At 30.1% G+C, this 20,304-nt stretch overlaps 1 protein-coding gene across 2 annotated transcripts in view; it reads left to right on the plus strand.

The window, feature by feature from the left end:
• Window positions 1–20,304, plus strand: part of LOC139746169 (uncharacterized) — a 339,213-nt gene that overhangs the window by 274,738 nt on the left and 44,171 nt on the right. For both annotated transcript variants that reach the window (XM_071657053.1, XM_071657044.1), the window contains exon 4: window positions 693–914. In XM_071657053.1, coding sequence (XP_071513154.1) covers window positions 693–914 — 222 coding nt within the window. The remainder of the gene's footprint in view (window positions 1–692; window positions 915–20,304) is intronic.

Below are 20,304 nucleotides of genomic sequence, written 5' to 3' on the forward strand. Positions count from 1 at the left end.
TCAAAACGTTCCTCTTGCGCTTCATGCGAGACGTGAACGGCCACGGGGAGCTGTCAGGCAATGGCTGAGACGCTTGAAAGTGGCCCTTGCCCACAGTAGTAATCCAGGTGCACAAAAATGCAAGACCAGCTCATACCACCGCCAGAAAGCACATTGAAGACGGTACACGATCACCAACGCCACAGAACACTAGATGGTGTGTACACTAATCGGTGCGGCGTTGTACGTTAAGAATCTTCTTGGATTGTTCGAATTGTGTCGGATAATCGAGGGTCGTCAGCAGAAACTGAAAACTTTTTATTTCGTTATCTCGAATTACGGATAACAGAGGTTTTTACTATATTTGATTTTATGAAAATGATGATTAGCAGCCCTTAAGTACCACAGTGCACCGGTAATACTGCACACCTTTAAATTTGACTGTGAATGCCACCACTCTCTGCCCAGGTCCCTGATTCTCACCTATGTTAGCAGAATTATCCACATCTACATTACAAATTAGAAGAAAGTTTCTGAAATTGGTTTGTGTATTCTAGTATCATGTAACACTTTTGATCACATTTGTTTCATTTCCCGTTTGGTAGCACGTTTAATCGTAAATGCAGAAGTGTGAATCTTATTGGTTCTTCTTCGATTTGAAGTGATGCATACCCATGTTAGTTCATATGGTTATAACAATGCGACTCTTACAGGTAGAACAGCTGGAGACTGATGTGAAGGGGATCAAGGATTCTCTGAGCAGCGCCCCACAGCTGTCTTCTCTGCCAAAGGATGTGGCTGACCTGCAAGGTTCTGTGGCCACTTTCGGTTCCACACTTCAGGATGTCCAGTCCTCTCTCAAAGTGATCAAGCAGGATCATGAGAAGCTATCCTCTAATGTTAAGGAGGCCACCAATGCCATTGATAATTTTAAGGTTTGTAACACCTAAATCACATGTTTTCCAGAGAAGAGAGGTCAGATTATTCTCATTTGTAATTTTGTTTGAAGTTTACATAATTATCCGCATATCATCTCTCTATAGTAGTGCAGATTACGTAAATTCCCTTACAGGTAATTACTTGCACATATATATGAGCCATTAGTAATTTTACAGTTTGTAAGATCTAAGTATGGTGGCTCTTGGGTATTGTTTTAGGACAGATAAAGTCTTTTGTTTTGTGTTTGTCGTGGTGTTGAGATAAAAAAAAAAAAAAGCTCAATCTGTACTGTATGTTGCTCTTCTGATTGTACTCCCTGTAAATATTTTTACAGTACTTTCGGTAGAAATTGCGTTGACACATTAAGTACTGCATGATTTTCTTTGAAGTACACTGTGGCCTATTATTGTCTGTTTTTCTGGCGCTACCTCGCTGTTGCAGGGGGTGGCAATGCTGTTTCCTGTGAGGTGGGGTGACGCCAGTAGTGGGTGAAGGCAAACAAATATGAATATGTACATGTGTATGTATGTATGTATGTACTTTGTGTGTATATGTTAAATGTATGAATATGCACGTGTCTATGCATCTATGTATTTATCTGTGTGTATGAGTACCCGGATCGGTCTTCGTCTGTTTCCTGGCGCTATTTCGCTGATGCGGTTAATGGCGATCAAGTATGATAAACAACTAAAAAGATATGTATAATTCATAGGCAGCAGGTTTGGATGGTATTGCAGTGGAATTTATTAAAAAAGGGGGTGACTGTATTGTTGACTGGTTGGTAAGGTTATTTAATGTATGTATGACTCATGGTGAGGTGCCTGAGGATTGGCGAAATGCGTGCATAGTGCCATTGTACAAAGGCAAAGGGGATAAGAGTGAGTGCTCAAATTACAGAGGTATAAGTTTGTTGAGTATTCCTGGTAAATTATATGGGAGGGTATTGATTGAGAGGGTGAAGGCATGTACAGAGCATCAGATTGGGGAAGAGCAGTGTGGTTTCAGAAGTGGTAGAGGATGTGTGGATCAGGTGTTTGCTTTGAAGAATGTATGTGAGAAATACTTAGAAAAGCAAATGGATTTGTATGTAGCATTTATGGATCTGGAGAAGGCATATGATAAGAGTTGATAGAGATGCTCTGTGGAAGGTATTAAGAATATATGGTGTGGGAGGCAAGTTGTTAGAAGCAGTGAAAAGTTTTTATCGAGGATGTAAGGCATGTGTACGTGTAGGAAGAGAGGAAAGTGATTGGTTCTCAGTGAATGTAGGTTTGCGGCAGGGGTGTGTGATGTCCCCATGGCTGTTTAATTTGTTTATGGATGGGGTTGTTAGGGAGGTGAATGCAAGAGTTTTGGAAAGAGGGGCAAGCATGAAGTCTGTTGTGGATGAGAGAGCTTGGGAAGTGAGTCAGTTGTTGTTCGCTGATGATACAGCGCTGGTGGCTGATTCATGTGAGAAACTGCAGAAGCTGGTGACTGAGTTTGGTAAAGTGTGTGAAAGAAGAAAGTTAAGAGTAAATGTGAATAAGAGCAGGTTATTAGGTACAGTAGGGTTGAGGGTCAAGTCAATTGGGAGGTGAGTTTGAATGGAGAAAAACTGGAGGAAGTGAAGTGTTTTAGATATCTGGGAGTGGATCTGGCAGCGGATGGAACCATGGAAGCGGAAGTGGATCATAGGGTGGGGGAGGGGGCGAAAATTCTGGGAGCCTTGAAGAATGTGTGGAAGTCGAGAACATTATCTCGGAAAGCAAAAATGGGTATGTTTGAAGGAATAGTGGTTCCAACAATGTTGTATGGTTGCGAGGCGTGGGCTATGGATAGAGTTGTGTGCAGGAGGATGGATGTGCTGGAAATGAGATGTTTGAGGACAATGTGTGGTGTGAGGTGGTTTGATCGAGTAAGTAACGTAAGGGTAAGAGAGATGTGTGGAAATAAAAAGAGCGTGGTTGAGAGAGCAGAAGAGGGTATTTTGAAATGGTTTGGGCACATGGAGAGAATGAGTGAGGAAAGATTGACCAAGAGGATATATGTGTCGGAGGTGGAGGGAACGAGGAGAAGAGGGAGACCAAATTGGAGGTGGAAAGATGGAGTGAAAAAGATTTTGTGTGATCGGGGCCTGAACATGCAGGAGGGTGAAAGGAGGGCAAGGAATAGAATGAATTGGAGCGATGTGGTATACCGGGGTTGACGTGCTGTCAGTGGATTGAATCAAGGCATGTGAAGCGTCTGGGGTAAACCATGGAAAGCTGTGTAGGTATGTATATTTGCGTGTGTGGGCGTATGTATATACATGTGTATGGGGGTGGGTTGGGCCATTTCTTTCGTCTGTTTCCTTGCGCTACCTCGCAAACGCGGGAGACAGCGACAAAGTATAATAAAATAAATATATATATATATATATATATATATATATATATATATATATATATATATATATATAATAAATATATATATATATATATATATATATATATATATATATATATATATATATATATATATATATATATATATATAATCCCTGGGGATAGGGGATTAAGAATACTTCCCACGTATTCCCTGCGTGTCGTAGAAGGCGACTAAAAGGGGAGGGAGCGGGGGGCTGGAAATCCTCCCCTCTCGTTTTTTTTTTTTTTTTTTTTTTTTTTTTTTTTTTTTTTTTTTTTTAAGTTTTCCAAAAGAAGGAACAGAGAATTGGGCCAGGTGAGGGTATTCCCTCAAAGGCCCAGTCCTCTGTTCTTAATGCTACCTCGCTAACGCGGGAAATGGCGAATAGTTTAAAAGAAAGAAAAAAAAAAAAAATATATATATATATATATATATATATATATATATATATATATATATATATACATTTCTTTTTCTTTGCTTTGTCGCTGTCTCCCGCGTTTGCGAGGTAGCGCAAGGAAACAGACGAAAGAAATAACTTTGTTTTAAACGATATTTTAACACCAGATTTGTATTCAGCATGAAAAATTCTTCCTATAATGAGTTTTTAAAAGGAAATCTATTTTTCTGAGAAAAATGCCAAAAATTGAAGGTAATAGTTCAGGGTATTTTTTAGCTCCAAAAACTTTTTGTTTCAAAATTGAAAGATGAGATAATCAGAGACTTCTATACTTGAAATAATCAAGGAAAATATATCATAATCCTCTCAGATAGCGATACATACCCAGTAAATACGATACAAAGAAGCCAGAAAATATTATAAAATTGACTTTATTTAACAGCTTAGATGAAAGTTATAAGGGCGACTAAACGATATTTTAACACCAGATTTGTATTCAGCATGAAAAATTCTTCCTATAATGAGTTTTTAAAGGAAATCTATTTTTCTACGAAAAATGCTAAAAATTGAAGTTGATAGTTCAGGGTATTTTTTAGCTGCAAATCTTTTTTGTTTTAAAATTGAAAGATAAGATATTCAAATACATCTATCTTTCAAATAATCATAGAAAATATATCATAATGCTCACAGTTACTGATATATACCCAGTAAATACGATGCATGGAAGCAAAAAATATCTCAAAATTGACTTCATTCAATAACTAATATGAATGTCATAATGGCGACTAAACGATGTTTTAACACCAGATTTGTATTCAGCATGAAAATGACTTCCTATAATGAGGTTTTAAAGAAAATGTATTTTCTGAGAAAAGTGCCTAAAAGCGAAGGTAATAGTTCAGGTTAATCTTTAGCTCTAAAAACTTTTTGTTTCAAAACTGAAAGATGAGATAATCAAACACTTCTATACTTGAAATAATCCAGGAAAATATATCATAATTCTCTCAGATAACGATACATACCCTATAAATGCGATGCAAAGGAGCAAAAATTATTTAAAAATTGACTTAATCTAAAAGCTTAGATGAAAGTTATAAAGGCGCTAAACGATACTTTAACACCAGATTTGTATTCAGCATGAAAAATTCTTCCTATAATGAGTTTTTAAAGGAAATCTATTTTTCTGAGAAAAATGCTAAAAATTGAAGGTAATAGTTCAGGGTATTTTTTAGCTCCAAAAACTTTTTGTTTTAAAATTGAAAGATAAGATATTCAAACACATCTAGAATAAACATAATCATAGAAAATATATCATAATGCTCTCACTTACTAAAATATACCCAGTAAATACGATGGAAAAGAGCAAAAAATATCTCAAAATTGACATCAATTAATAGCTTCTATGATTTTCATATTGGCGACTAAACGATGTTTTAACTCCAGGTTTATATTCAGCATAAAAATTGCTTCTTATAATGAGGTTTTAAGAAAATGTATTTATCTGAGAAAAGTGCCAAAAATTGAAGGTAATAGTTCAGGGTAATCTTTAGCTCCAAAAACTTTTTGCTTCAAAATTGAAAGATGAGATAATCAGAGACTCCTATACTTGAAATATTCAAGGAAAATATATCATAATCCTCTCAGATAGCGATACATACCCAGTAAATACGATACAAAGAAGCAAAAAATATTATAAAATTGACTTTATTTAACAGCTTAGATAAAAGTTATAATGGCGACTAAACGATATTTTAACACCAGATTTGTATTCAGCTTGAAAAATTCTTCCTATAATGAGTTTTTAAAGGAAATCTATTTTTCTGGGAAAAAGGCTAAAAATTGAAGTTGATAGTTCAGGGTATTTTTTAGCTCCAAAATCTTTTTTGTTTTAAAATTGAAAGATAAGATATTCAAATACATCTATATTTCAAATAATCATAGAAAATATATCATAATGCTCACAGTTACTGATATATACCCAGTAAATACGATGCATGGTAGCAAAAAACATCTCAAAATTGACTTCATTCAATAACTAATATGACTCTCATAATGGCGACTAAACGATGTTTTAACACCAGATTTGTATTCAGCATGAAAATGACTTCCTATAATGAGGTTTTAAAGAAAATGTATTCTCTGAGAAAAGTGCCAAAAAGCGAAGGTAATAGTTCAGGTTAATCTTTAGCTCTAAAAACTTTTTGTTTCAAAACTGAAAGATGAGATAATCAAACACTTCTATACTTGAAATAATCCAGGAAAATATATCATAATTCTCTCAGATAACGATACATACCCTATAAATGCGATGCAAAAGAGCAAAAAATATTTAAAAATTGACTTAATCTAAAAGCTTAGATGAAAGTTATAAAGGCGTTAACGATATTTTAACACCAGATTTGTATTCAGCATGAAAAATTCTTCCTATAATGAGTTTTTAAAGGAAATCTATTTTTCTGAGAAAAGTGCTAAAAATTGAAGGTAATAGTTCAGGGTATTTTTTAGCTCCAAAAACTTTTTGTTTTAGAAATTGAAAGATAAGATATTCAAACACATCTAGACTAAACATAATCATAGAAAATATATCATAATGCTCTCACTTACTAAAATATACCCAGTAAATACGATGGAAGAGAGCAAAAAATATCTCAAAATTGACTTCAATTAATAGCTTCTATGATTTTCATATTGGTGACTAAACGATGTTTTAACTCCAGGTTTATATTCAGCATAAAAATTACTTCTTATAATGAGGTTTTAAGAAAATGTATTTATCTGAGAAAAGTGCCAAAAATTGAAGGTAATAGTTCAGGGTAATCTTTAGCTCCAAAAACTTTTTGCTTCAAAATTGAAAGATGAGATAATCAGAGACTTCTATACTTGAAATATTCAAGGAAAATATATCATAATCCTCTCAGATAGCGATACATACCCAGTAAATACGATACAAAGAAGCAGAAAATATTATAAAATTGACTTTATTTAACAGCTTAGATGAAAGTTATAAGGGCGACTAAACGATATTTTAACACCAGATTTGTATTCAGCATGAAAAATTCTTCCTATAATGAGTTTTTAAAGGAAATCTATTTTTCTGAGAAAAATGCCAAAAATTGAAGGTAATAGTTCAGGGTATTTTTTAGCTCCAAAAACTTTTTGTTTCAAAATTGAAAGATGAGATAATCAGAGACTTCTATACTTGAAATAATCAAGGAAAATATATCATAATCCTCTCAGACAGCGATACATGCCCAGTAAATACGATACAAAGAAGCAGAAAATATTATAAAATTGACTTTATTTAACAGCTTAGATGAAAGTGATAAGGGCGACTAAACGATATTTTAACACCAGATTTGTATTCAGCATGAAAAATTCTTCCTATAATGAGTTTTTAAAGGAAATCTATTTTTCTGGGAAAAAGGCTAAAAATGGAAGTTGATAGTTCAGGGTATTTTTTAGCTCCAAAATCTTTTTTGTTTTAAAATTGAAAGATAAGATATTCAAATACATCTATATTTCAAATAATCATAGAAAATATATCATAATGCTCACAGTTACTGATATATACCCAGTAAATACGATGCATGGTAGCAAAAAACATCTCAAAATTGACTTCATTCAATAACTAATATGACTCTCATAATGGCGACTAAACGATGTTTTAACACCAGATTTGTATTCAGCATGAAAATGACTTCCTATAATGAGGTTTTAAAGAAAATGTATTCTCTGAGAAAAGTGCCAAAAAGCGAAGGTAATAGTTCAGGTTAATCTTTAGCTCTAAAAACTTTTTGTTTCAAAACTGAAAGATGAGATAATCAAACACTTCTATACTTGAAATAATCCAGGAAAATATATCATAATTCTCTCAGATAACGATGCATACCCTATAAATGCGATGCAAAGGAGCAAAAAATATTTAAAAATTGACTTAATGTAAAAGCTTAGATGAAAGTTATAAAGGCGCTAAACGATATTTTAACACCAGATTTGTATTCAGCATGAAAAATTCTTCCTATAATGAGTTTTTAAAGGAAATCTATTTTTCTGAGAAAAATGCTAAAAATTGAAGGTAATAGTTCAGGGTATTTTTTAGCTCCAAAAACTTTTTGTTTTAAAATTGAAAGATAAGATATTCAAACACATCTAGACTAAACATAATCATAGAAAATATATCATAATGCTCTCACTTACTAAAATATACCCAGTAAATACGATGGAAGAGAGCAAAAAATATCTCAAAATTGACTTCAATTAATAGCTTCTATGATTTTCATATTGGCGACTAAACGATGTTTTAACTCCAGGTTTATATTCAGCATAAAAATTACTTCTTATAATGAGGTTTTAAGAAAATGTATTTATCTGAGAAAAGTGCCAAAAATTGAAGGTAATAGTTCAGGGTAATCTTTAGCTCCAAAAACTTTTTGCTTCAAAATTGAAAGATGAGATAATCAGAGACTTCTATACTTGAAATATTCAAGGAAAATATATCATAATCCTCTCAGATAGCGATACATACCCAGTAAATACGATACAAAGAAGCAGAAAATATTATAAAATTGACTTTATTTAACAGCTTAGATGAAAGTTATAAGGGCGACTAAACGATATTTTAACACCAGATTTGTATTCAGCATGAAAAATTCTTCCTATAATGAGTTTTTAAAGGAAATCTATTTTTCTGAGAAAAATGCCAAAAATTGAAGGTAATAGTTCAGGGTATTTTTTAGCTCCAAAAACTTTTTGTTTCAAAATTGAAAGATGAGATAATCAGAGACTTCTATACTTGAAATAATCAAGGAAAATATATCATAATCCTCTCAGACAGCGATACATGCCCAGTAAATACGATACAAAGAAGCAGAAAATATTATAAAATTGACTTTATTTAACAGCTTAGATGAAAGTGATAAGGGCGACTAAACGATATTTTAACACCAGATTTGTATTCAGCATGAAAAATTCTTCCTATAATGAGTTTTTAAAGGAAATCTATTTTTCTGGGAAAAAGGCTAAAAATGGAAGTTGATAGTTCAGGGTATTTTTTAGCTCCAAAATCTTTTTTGTTTTAAAATTGAAAGATAAGATATTCAAATACATCTATATTTCAAATAATCATAGAAAATATATCATAATGCTCACAGTTACTGATATATACCCAGTATATACGATGCATGGAAGCAAAAAACATCTCAAAATTGACTTCATTCAATAACTAATATGACTCTCATAATGGCGACTAAACGATGTTTTAACACCAGATTTGTATTCAGCATGAAAATGACTTCCTATAATGAGGTTTTAAAGAAAATGTATTCTCTGAGAAAAGTGCCAAAAAGCGAAGGTAATAGTTCAGGTTAATCTTTAGCTCTAAAAACTTTTTGTTTCAAAACTGAAAGATGAGATAATCAAACACTTCTATACTTGAAATAATCCAGGAAAATATATCATAATTCTCTCAGATAACGATACATACCCTATAAATGCGATGCAAAGGAGCAAAAAATATTTAAAAATTGACTTAATGTAAAAGCTTAGATGAAAGTTATAAAGGCGCTAAACGATATTTTAACACCAGATTTGTATTCAGCATGAAAAATTCTTCCTATAATGAGTTTTTAAAGGAAATCTATTTTTCTGAGAAAAATGCTGAAAATTGAAGGTAATAGTTCGGGGTATTTTTTAGCTCCAAAAACTTTTTGTTTTAGAATTGAAAGATAAGATATTCAAACACATCTAGACTAAACATAATCATAGAAAATATATCATAATGCTCTCACTTACTAAAATATACCCAGTAAATACGATGGAAGAGAGCAAAAAATATCTCAAAATTGACTTCATTTAATAGCTTCTATGATTTTCATATTGGCGACTAAACGATGTTTTAACTCCAGGTTTATATTCAGCATAAAAATTACTTCTTATAATGAGGTTTTAAGAAAATGTTTTTATCTGAGAAAAGTGCCAAAAATTGAAGGTGATAGTTCAGGGTAATCTTTAGCTCCAAAAACTTTTTGCTTCAAAATTGAAAGATGAGATAATCAGAGACTTCTATACTTGAAATATTCAAGGAAAATATATCATAATCCTCTCAGATAGCGATACATACCCAGTAAATACGATACAAAGAAGCAGAAAATATTATAAAATTGACTTTATTTAACAGCTTAGATGAAAGTTATAAGGGCGACTAAACGATATTTTAACACCAGATTTGTATTCAGCATGAAAAATTCTTCCTATAATGAGTTTTTAAAGGAAATCTATTTTTCTGAGAAAAATGCCAAAAATTGAAGGTAATAGTTCGGGGTATTTTTTAGCTCCAAAAACTTTTTGTTTCAAAATTGAAAGATGAGATAATCAGAGACTTCTATGCTTGAAATAATCAAGGAAAATATATCATAATCCTCTCAGACAGCGATACATGCCCAGTAAATACGATACAAAGAAGCAGAAAATATTATAAAATTGACTTTATTTAACAGCTTAGATGAAAGTGATAAGGGCGACTAAACGATATTTTAACACCAGATTTGTATTCAGCATGAAAAATTCTTCCTATAATGAGTTTTTAAAGGAAATCTATTTTTCTGGGAAAAAGGCTAAAAATGGAAGTTGATAGTTCAGGGTATTTTTTAGCTCCAAAATCTTTTTTGTTTTAAAATTGAAAGATAAGATATTCAAATACATCTATATTTCAAATAATCATAGAAAATATATCATAATGCTCACAGTTACTGATATATACCCAGTAAATACGATGCATGGAAGCAAAAAAATCTCAAAATTGACTTCATTCAATAACTAATATGACTCTCATAATGGCGACTAAACGATGTTTTAACACCAGATTTGTATTCAGCATGAAAATGACTTCCTATAATGAGGTTTTAAAGAAAATGTATTCTCTGAGAAAAGTGCCAAAAAGCGAAGGTAATAGTTCAGGTTAATCTTTAGCTCTAAAAACTTTTTGTTTCAAAACTGAAAGATGAGATAATCAAACACTTCTATACTTGAAATAATCCAGGAAAATATATCATAATTCTCTCAGATAACGATGCATACCCTATAAATGCGATGCAAAGGAGCAAAAAATATTTAAAAATTGACTTAATGTAAAAGCTTAGATGAAAGTTATAAAGGCGCTAAACGATATTTTAACACCAGATTTGTATTCAGCATGAAAAATTCTTCCTATAATGAGTTTTTAAAGGAAATCTATTTTTCTGAGAAAAATGCTGAAAATTGAAGGTAATAGTTCGGGGTATTTTTTAGCTCCAAAAACTTTTTGTTTTAGAATTGAAAGATAAGATATTCAAACACATCTAGACTAAACATAATCATAGAAAATATATCATAATGCTCTCACTTACTAAAATATACCCAGTAAATACGATGGAAGAGAGCAAAAAATATCTCAAAATTGACTTCAATTAATAGCTTCTATGATTTTCATATTGGCGACTAAACGATGTTTTAACTCCAGGTTTATATTCAGCATAAAAATTACTTCTTATAATGAGGTTTTAAGAAAATGTATTTATCTGAGAAAAGTGCCAAAAATTGAAGGTAATAGTTCAGGGTAATCTTTAGCTCCAAAAACTTTTTGCTTCAAAATTGAAAGATGAGATAATCAGAGACTTCTATACTTGAAATATTCAAGGAAAATATATCATAATCCTCTCAGATAGCGATACATACCCAGTAAATACGATACAAAGAAGCATAAAATATTATAAAATTGACTTTATTTAACAGCTTAGATGAAAGTTATAAGGGCGACTAAACGATATTTTAACACCAGATTTGTATTCAGCATGAAAAATTCTTCCTATAATGAGTTTTTAAAGGAAATCTATTTTTCTGAGAAAAATGCTAAAAATTGAAGTTGATAGTTCAGGGTATTTTTTAGCTCCAAAATCTTTTTTGTTTTAAAATTGAAAGATAAGATATTCAAATACATCTATATTTCAAATAATCATAGAAGATATATCATAATGCTCACAGTTACTGATATATACCCAGTAAATACGATGCATGGAAGCAAAAAATATCTCAAAATTGACTTCATTCAATAACTAATATGACTCTCATAATGGCGACTAAACGATGTTTTAACACCAGATTTGTATTCAGCATGAAAATGACTTTCTATAATGAGGTTTTAAAGAAAATGTATTTTCTGAGAAAAGTGCCAAAAAGCGAAGGTAATAGTTCAGGTTAATCTTTAGCTCTAAAAACTTTTTGTTTCAAAACTGAAAGATGAGATAATCAAACACTTCTATACTTGAAATAATCCAGGAAAATATATCATAATTCTCTCAGATAACGATACATACCCTATAAATGCGATGCAAAGGAGCAAAGAATATTTAAAAATTGACTTAATGTAAAAGCTTAGATGAAAGTTATAAAGGCGCTAAACGATATTTTAACACCAGATTTGTATTCAGCATGAAAAATTCTTCCTATAATGAGTTTTTAAAGGAAATCTATTTTTCTGAGAAAAATGCTAAAAATTGAAGGTAATAGTTCAGGGTATTTTTTAGCTCCAAAAACTTTTTGTTTTAAAATTGAAAGATAAGATATTCAAACACATCTAGACTAAACATAATCATAGAAAATATATCATAATGCTCTCACTTACTAAAATATACCCAGTAAATACGATGGAAGAGAGCAAAAAATATCTCAAAATTGACTTCAATTAATAGCTTCTATGATTTTCATATTGGCGACTAAACGATGTTTTAACTCCAGGTTTATATTCAGCATAAAAATTACTTCTTATAATGAGGTTTTAAGAAAATGTATTTATCTGAGAAAAGTGCCAAAAATTGAAGGTAATAGTTCAGGGTAATCTTTAGCTCCAAAAACTTTTTGCTTCAAAATTGAAAGATGAGATAATCAGAGACTTCTATACTTGAAATATTCAAGGAAAATATATCATAATCCTCTCAGATAGCGATACATACCCAGTAAATACGATACAAAGAAGCAGAAAATATTATAAAATTGACTTTATTTAACAGCTTAGATGAAAGTTATAAGGGCGACTAAACGATATTTTAACACCAGATTTGTATTCAGCATGAAAAATTCTTCCTATAATGAGTTTTTAAAGGAAATCTATTTTTCTGAGAAAAATGCCAAAAATTGAAGGTAATAGTTCAGGGTATTTTTTAGCTCCAAAAACTTTTTGCTTTAAAATTGAAAGATGAGATAATCAGAGACTTCTATACTTGAAATAATCAAGGAAAATATATCATAATCCTCTCAGATAGCGATACATACCCAGTAAATACGATACAAAGAAGCAGAAAATATTATAAAATTGACTTTATTTAACAGCTTAGATGAAAGTTATAAGGGCGACTAAACGATATTTTAACACCAGATTTGTATTCAGCATGAAAAATTCTTCCTATAATGAGTTTTTAAAGGAAATCTATTTTTCTGAGAAAAATGCTAAAAATTGAAGTTGATAGTTCAGGGTATTTTTTAGCTCCAAAATCTTTTTTGTTTTAAAATTGAAAGATAAGATATTCAAATACATCTATATTTCAAATAATCATAGAAAATATATCATAATGCTCACAGTTACTGATATATACCCAGTAAATACGATGCATGGAAGCAAAAAATATCTCAAAATTGACTTCATTCAATAACTAATATGACTCTCATAATGGCGACTAAACGATGTTTTAACACCAGATTTGTATTCAGCATGAAAATGACTTCCTATAATGAGGTTTTAAAGAAAATGTATTTTCTGAGAAAAGTGCCAAAAAGCGAAGGTAATAGTTCAGGTTAATCTTTAGCTCTAAAAACTTTTTGTTTCAAAACTGAAAGATGAGATAATCAAACACTTCTATACTTGAAATAATCCAGGAAAATATATCATAATTCTCTCAGATAACGATACATACCCTATAAATGCGATGCAAAGGAGCAAAAAATATCTAAAAATTGACTTAATGTAAAAGCTTAGATGAAAGTTATAAAGGCGCTAAACAATATTTTAACACCAGATTTGTATTCAGCATGAAAAATTCTTCCTATAATGAGTTTTTAAAGGAAATCTATTTTTCTGAGAAAAATGCTAAAAATTGAAGGTAATAGTTCAGGGTATTTTTTAGCTCCAAAAACTTTTTGTTTTAAAATTGAAAGATAAGATATTCAAACACATCTAGACTAAATATAATCATAGAAAATATATCATAATGCTCTCACGTACTAAAATATACCTAGTAAATACGATGGAAGAGAGCAAAAAATATCTCAAAATTGACTTCAAGTAATAGCTTCTATGATTTTCATATTGGCGACTAAACGATGTTTTAACTCCAGGTTTATATTCAGCATAAAAATTACTTCTTATAATGAGGTTTTAAGAAAATGTATTTATCAGAGAAAAGTGCCAAAAATTGAAGGTAATAGTTCAGGGTAATCTTTAGCTCCAAAAACTTTTTGCTTCAAAATTGAGAGATGAGATAATCAGAGACTTCTATACTTGAAATATTCAAGGAAAATATATCATAATCCTCTCAGATAGCGATACATACCCAGTAAATACGATACAAAGAAGCATAAGATATTATAAAATTGATTTTATTTAACAGCTTAGATGAAAGTTAGAAGGGCGACTAAACGATATTTTAACACCAGATTTGTATTCAGCATGAAAAATTCTTCCTGTAATGAGTTTTTAAAGGAAATCTATTTTTCTGAGAAAAATGCTAAAAATTAAAGTTGATAGTTCAGGGTATTTTTTAGCTCCAAAATCTTTTTTCTTTTAAAATTGAAAGATAAGATATTCAAATACATCTATATTTCAAATAATCATAGAAAATATATCATAATGCTCACAGTTACTGATATATACCCAGTAAATACGATGCATGGAAGCAAAAAATATCTCAAAATTGACTTCATTCAATAACTAATATGAATGTCATAATGGCGACTAAACGATGTTTTAACACCAGATTTGTATTCAGCATGAAAATGACTTCCTATAATGAGGTTTTAAAGAAAATGTATTTTCTGAGAAAAGTGCCAAAAAGCGAAGGTAATAGTTCAGGTTAATCTTGTGCTCTAAAAACTTTTTGTTTCAAAACTGAAAGATGAGATAATCAAACACTTCTATACTTGAAATAATCCAGGAAAATATATCATAATTCTCTCAGATAACGATACATACCCTATAAATGCGATGCAAAGGAGCAAAAAATATTTAAAAATTGACTTAATCTAAAAGCTTAGATGAAAGTTATAAAGGCGCTAAACGATATTTTAACACCAGATTTGTATTCAGCATGAAAGATTCTTCCTATAATGAGTTTTTAAAGGCAATCTATTTTTCTGAGAAAAATGCTAAAAATTGAAGGTAATAGTTCAGGGTATTTTTTAGCTCCAAAAACTTTTTGTTTTAAAATTGAAATATAAGATATTCAAACACATCTAGACCAAACATAATCATAGAAAATATATCATAATGCTCTCACTTACTAAAATATACCCAGTAAATACGATGGAAGAGAGCAAAAAATATCTCAAAATTGACTTCATTTAATAGCTTCTATGATTTTCATATTGGCGACTAAACGATGTTTTAACTCCAGGTTTATATTCAGCATAAAAATTACTTCTTATAATGAGGTTTTAAGAAAATGTATTTATCTGAGAAAAGTGCCAAAAATTGAAGGTAATAGTTCAGGGTAATCTTTAGCTCCAAAAACTTTTTGCTTCAAAATTGAAAGATGAGATAATCAGAGACTTCTATACTTGAAATATTCAAGGAAAATATATCATAATCCTCTCAGATAGCGATACATACCCAGTAAATACGATACAAAGAAGCAGAAAATATTATAAAATTGACTTTATTTAACAGCTTAGATGAAAGTTATAAGGGCGACTAAACGATATTTTAACACTAGATTTTTATTTAGCATGAAAAATTCTTCCTATAATGAGTTTTTAAAGGAAATCTATTTTTCTGAGAAAAATGCTAAAAATTGAAGGTAATAGTTCAGGGTATTTTTTAGCTCCAAAAACTTTTTGTTTTAAAATTGAAAGATAAGATATTCAAACACATCTAGACTAAACATAATCATAGAAAATATATCATAATGCTCTCACTTACTAAAATATACCCAGTAAATACGATGGAAGAGAGCAAAAAATATCTCAAAATTGACTTCATTTAATAGCTTCTATGATTTTCATAATGGCGATTAAACGATGTTTTAACTCCAGGTTTATATTCAGCATAAAAATTACTTCTTATAATGAGGTTTTAAGAAAATGTATTTATCTGAGAAAAGTGACAAAAATTGAAGGTAATAGTTCAGGGTAATCTTTAGCTCCAAAAACTTTTTGCTTCAAAATTGAAAGATGAGATAATCAGAGACTTCTATACTTGAAATATTCAAGGAAAATATATCATAATCCTCTCAGATAGCGATACATACCCAGTAAATACGATACAAAGAAGCAGAAAATATTATAAAATTGATTATTTAACAGCTTAGATGAAAGTTATAAGGGCGACTAAACGATATTTTAACACCAGATTTGTATTCAGCATGAAAAATTCTTCCTATATTGAGTTTTTTAAGGAAATCTATTTTTCTGAGAAAAATGCTAAAAATTGAAGTTGATAGTTCAGGGTATTTTTTAGCTCCAAAATCTCTTTTCTTTTAAAATTGGAAGATAAGATATTCAAATACATCTATATTTCAAATAATCATAGAAAATATATCATAATGCTCACAGTTACTGATATATACCCAGTAAATACGATGCATGGAAGCAAAAAATATCTCAAAATTGACTTCATTCAATAACTAATATGACTCTCATAATGGCCACTAAACGATGTTTTAACACCAGATTTGTATTTAGCATGAAAATGACTTCCTATAATGAGGTTTTAAAGAAAATGTATTTTCTGAGAAAAGTGCCAAAAAGCGAAGGTATTAGTTCAGGTTAATCTTTAGCTCTAAAAACTTTTTGTTTCAAAACTGAAAGATGAGATAATCAAACACTTCTATACTTGAAATAATCCAGGAAAATATATCATAATTCTCTCAGATAACGATACATACCCTATAAATGCAATGCAAAGGAGCAAAAAATATTTAAAAATTGACTTAATGTAAAAGCTTAGATGAATGTTATAAAGGCGCTAAACGATATTTTAACACCAGATTTGTATTCAGCATGAAAAATTCTTCCTATAATGAGTTTTTAAAGGAAATCAATTTTTCTGAGAAAAATGCTAAAAATTGAAGGTAATAGTTCAGGGTATTTTTTAGCTCCAAAAACTTTTTGTTTTAAAATTGAAAGATAAGATATTCAAACACATCTAGACTAAACATAATCATAGAAAATATATCATAATGCTCCCACTTACTAAAATATACCCAGTAAATACGATGGAAGAGAGCAAAAAATATCTCAAAATTAACTTCATTTAATAGCTTGTATGATTTTCATATTGGTAACTAAAAGATGTTTTAACTCCAGGTTTATATTCAGCATAAAAATTACTTCTTATAATGAGGTTTTAAGGAAATGTATTTATCTGAGAAAAGTGCCAAAAATTGAAGGTAATAGTTCAGGGTAATCTTTAGCTCCAAAAACTTTTTGCTTCAAAATTGAAAGATGAGAAAATCAGAGACTTCTATACTTGAAATATTCAAGGAAAATATATCATAATCCTCTCAGATAGCGATACATACCCAGTAAATACGATACAAAGAAGCAGAAAATATTATAAAATTGACTTTATTTAACAGCTTAGATGAAAGTTATAAGGGCGACTAAACGATATTTTAACACCAGATTTGTATTCAGCATGAAAAATTCTTCCTATAATGAGTTTTTAAAGGGAATCTATTTTTTCTGAGACAAATGCCAAAAATTGAAGGTTATAGTTCAGGGTATTTTTTAGCTCCAAAAACTTTTTGTTTCCAAATTGAAAGATGAGATAATCAGGGACTTCTATACTTGAAATAATCAAGGAAAATATATCATAATCCTCTCAGATAGCGATACATACCCAGTAAATACGATACAAAAAAGCAGAAAATATTATAAAATTGACTTTATTTAACAGCTTAGATGAAAGTTATAAGGGCGACTAAACGATATTTTAACACCAGATTTGTATTCAGCATGAAAAATTCTTCTTATAATGAGTTTTTAAAGGAAATCTATTTTTCTGAGAAAAATGCTAAAAATTGAAGTTGATAGTTCAGGGTATTTTTTAGCTCCAAAATCTCTTTTCTTTTAAAATTGAAAGATAAGATATTCAAATACATCTATATTTCAAATAATCATAGAAAATATATCATAATGCTCACAGTTACTGATATATACCCAGTAAATACGATGCATGGAAGCAAAAAATATCTCAAAAATGACTTCATTCAATAACTAATATGAATGTCATAATGGCGACTAAACGATGTTTTAACACCAGATTTGTATTCAGCATGAAAATGACTTCCTATAATGAGTTTTAAAGAAAATGTATTTTCTGAGAAAAGTGCCAAAAAGCGAAGGTAATAGTTCAGGTTAATCTTTAGCTCTAAAAACTTTTTGTTTCAAAACTGAAAGATGAGATAATCAAACACTTCTATACTTGAAATAATCCAGGAAAATATATCATAATTCTCTCAGATAAAGATACATACCCTATAAATGCAATGCAAAGGAGCAAAAATATTTAAAAATTGACTTAATGTAAAAGCTTAGATGAAAGTTATAAAGGCTCTAAACGATATTTTAACACCAGATTTGTATTCAGCATGAAAAATTCTTCCTATAATGAGTTTTTAAAGGAAATCTATTTTTCTGAGAAAAATGCTCAAAATTGAAGGTAATAGTTCAGGGTATTTTTTAGCTCCAAAAACTTTTTGTTTTAAAATTGAAAGCTAAGATATTCAAACACATCTAGACTAAACATAATCATAGAAAGTATATATCATAATGCTCTCACTTCCTAAAATATACCCATTAAATACGATGGAAGAGAGCAAAAAATATCTCAAAATTGACTTCATTTAATAGCTTCTATGATTTTCATATTGGCAACTAAACGATGTTTTAACTCCAGGTTTATATTCAGCATAAAAATTACTTCTTATAATGAGGTTTTAAGAAAATGTTATTTATCTGAGAAAAGTGCCAAAAATTGAAGGTAATAGTTCAGGGTAATCTTTTGCTCCAAAAACTTTTTGCTTCAAAATTGAAAGATGAGATAATCAGGGACTTCTATACTTGAAATATTCAGGGAAAATATATCATAATCCTATCAGATAGCGATACATACCCAGTAAATACGATACAAAGAAGCAGAAAATATTATAAAATTGAGTTTATTTAACAGCTTAGATGAAAGTTATAAGGGCGACTAAACGATATTTTAACACCAGATTTGTTTTCAGCATGAAAAATTCTTTCTTTAATGAGTTTTTAAAGGAAATATATTTTTCTGAGAAAAATGCCAAAAATTGAAGGTAATAGTTCAGGGTATTTTTTAGCTCCAAAAACTTTTTGTTTCAAAATTGAAAGATGAGATAATCAGAGACTTGTATACTTGAAATAAACAAGGAAAATATATCATAGTCCTCTGAGATAGCGATACATACCCAGTAAATACGATACAAAGAAGCAGAAAATATTATAAAATTGACTTTATTTAACAGCTTAGATGAAAGTTATAAGGGCGACTAAACGATATTTTAACACCAGATTTGTATTCAGCATGAAAAATTCTTCCTATAATCAGTTTTTAAAGGAAATCTATTTTTCTGAGAATAATGCTAAAAATTGAAGTTGATAGTTCAGGGTATTTTTTAGCTCCAAAATCTTTTTTGTTTTAAAACTGAAAGATAAGATATTCAAATACATCTATATTTCAAATAATCATAGAAAATATATCATAATGCTCACAGTTACTGATATATACCCAGTAAATACGATGCATGGAAGCAAAAAATATCTCAAAATTGACTTCATTCAATAATTAATATGACTCTCATAATGGCGACTGAACGATGTTTTAACACCAGATTTGTATTCAGCATGAAAATGACTTCCTATAATGAGTTTTAAAGAAAATGTATTTTCTGAGAAAAGTGCCAAAAAGCGAAGGTAATAGTTCAGGTTAATCTTTAGCTCTAAAAACATTTTGTTTCAAAACTGAAAGATGAGATAATCAAACACTTCTATACTTGAAATAATCCAGGAAAATATATCATAATTCTCTCAGATAAAGATACATACACTATAAATGCAATGCAAAGGAGCAAAAAATATTTAAAAATTGACTTAATGTAAAAGCTTAGATGAAAGTTATAAAGGCGCTACACGATATTTTAACACCAGATTTGTATTCAGCATGAAAAATTCTTCCTATAATGAGTTTTTAAAGGAAATCAATTTTTCTGAGAAAAATGCTAAAAATTGAAGGTAATTGTTCAGGATATTTTATAGCTCCAAAAACTTTTTGTTTTAAAATTGAAAGCTAAGATATTCAAACACATCTAGACTAAACATAATCATAGAAAATA

This window comes from Panulirus ornatus, chromosome 4 (assembly GCF_036320965.1).
Source record: "Panulirus ornatus isolate Po-2019 chromosome 4, ASM3632096v1, whole genome shotgun sequence".
Taxonomy (NCBI): domain Eukaryota; kingdom Metazoa; phylum Arthropoda; class Malacostraca; order Decapoda; family Palinuridae; genus Panulirus; species Panulirus ornatus.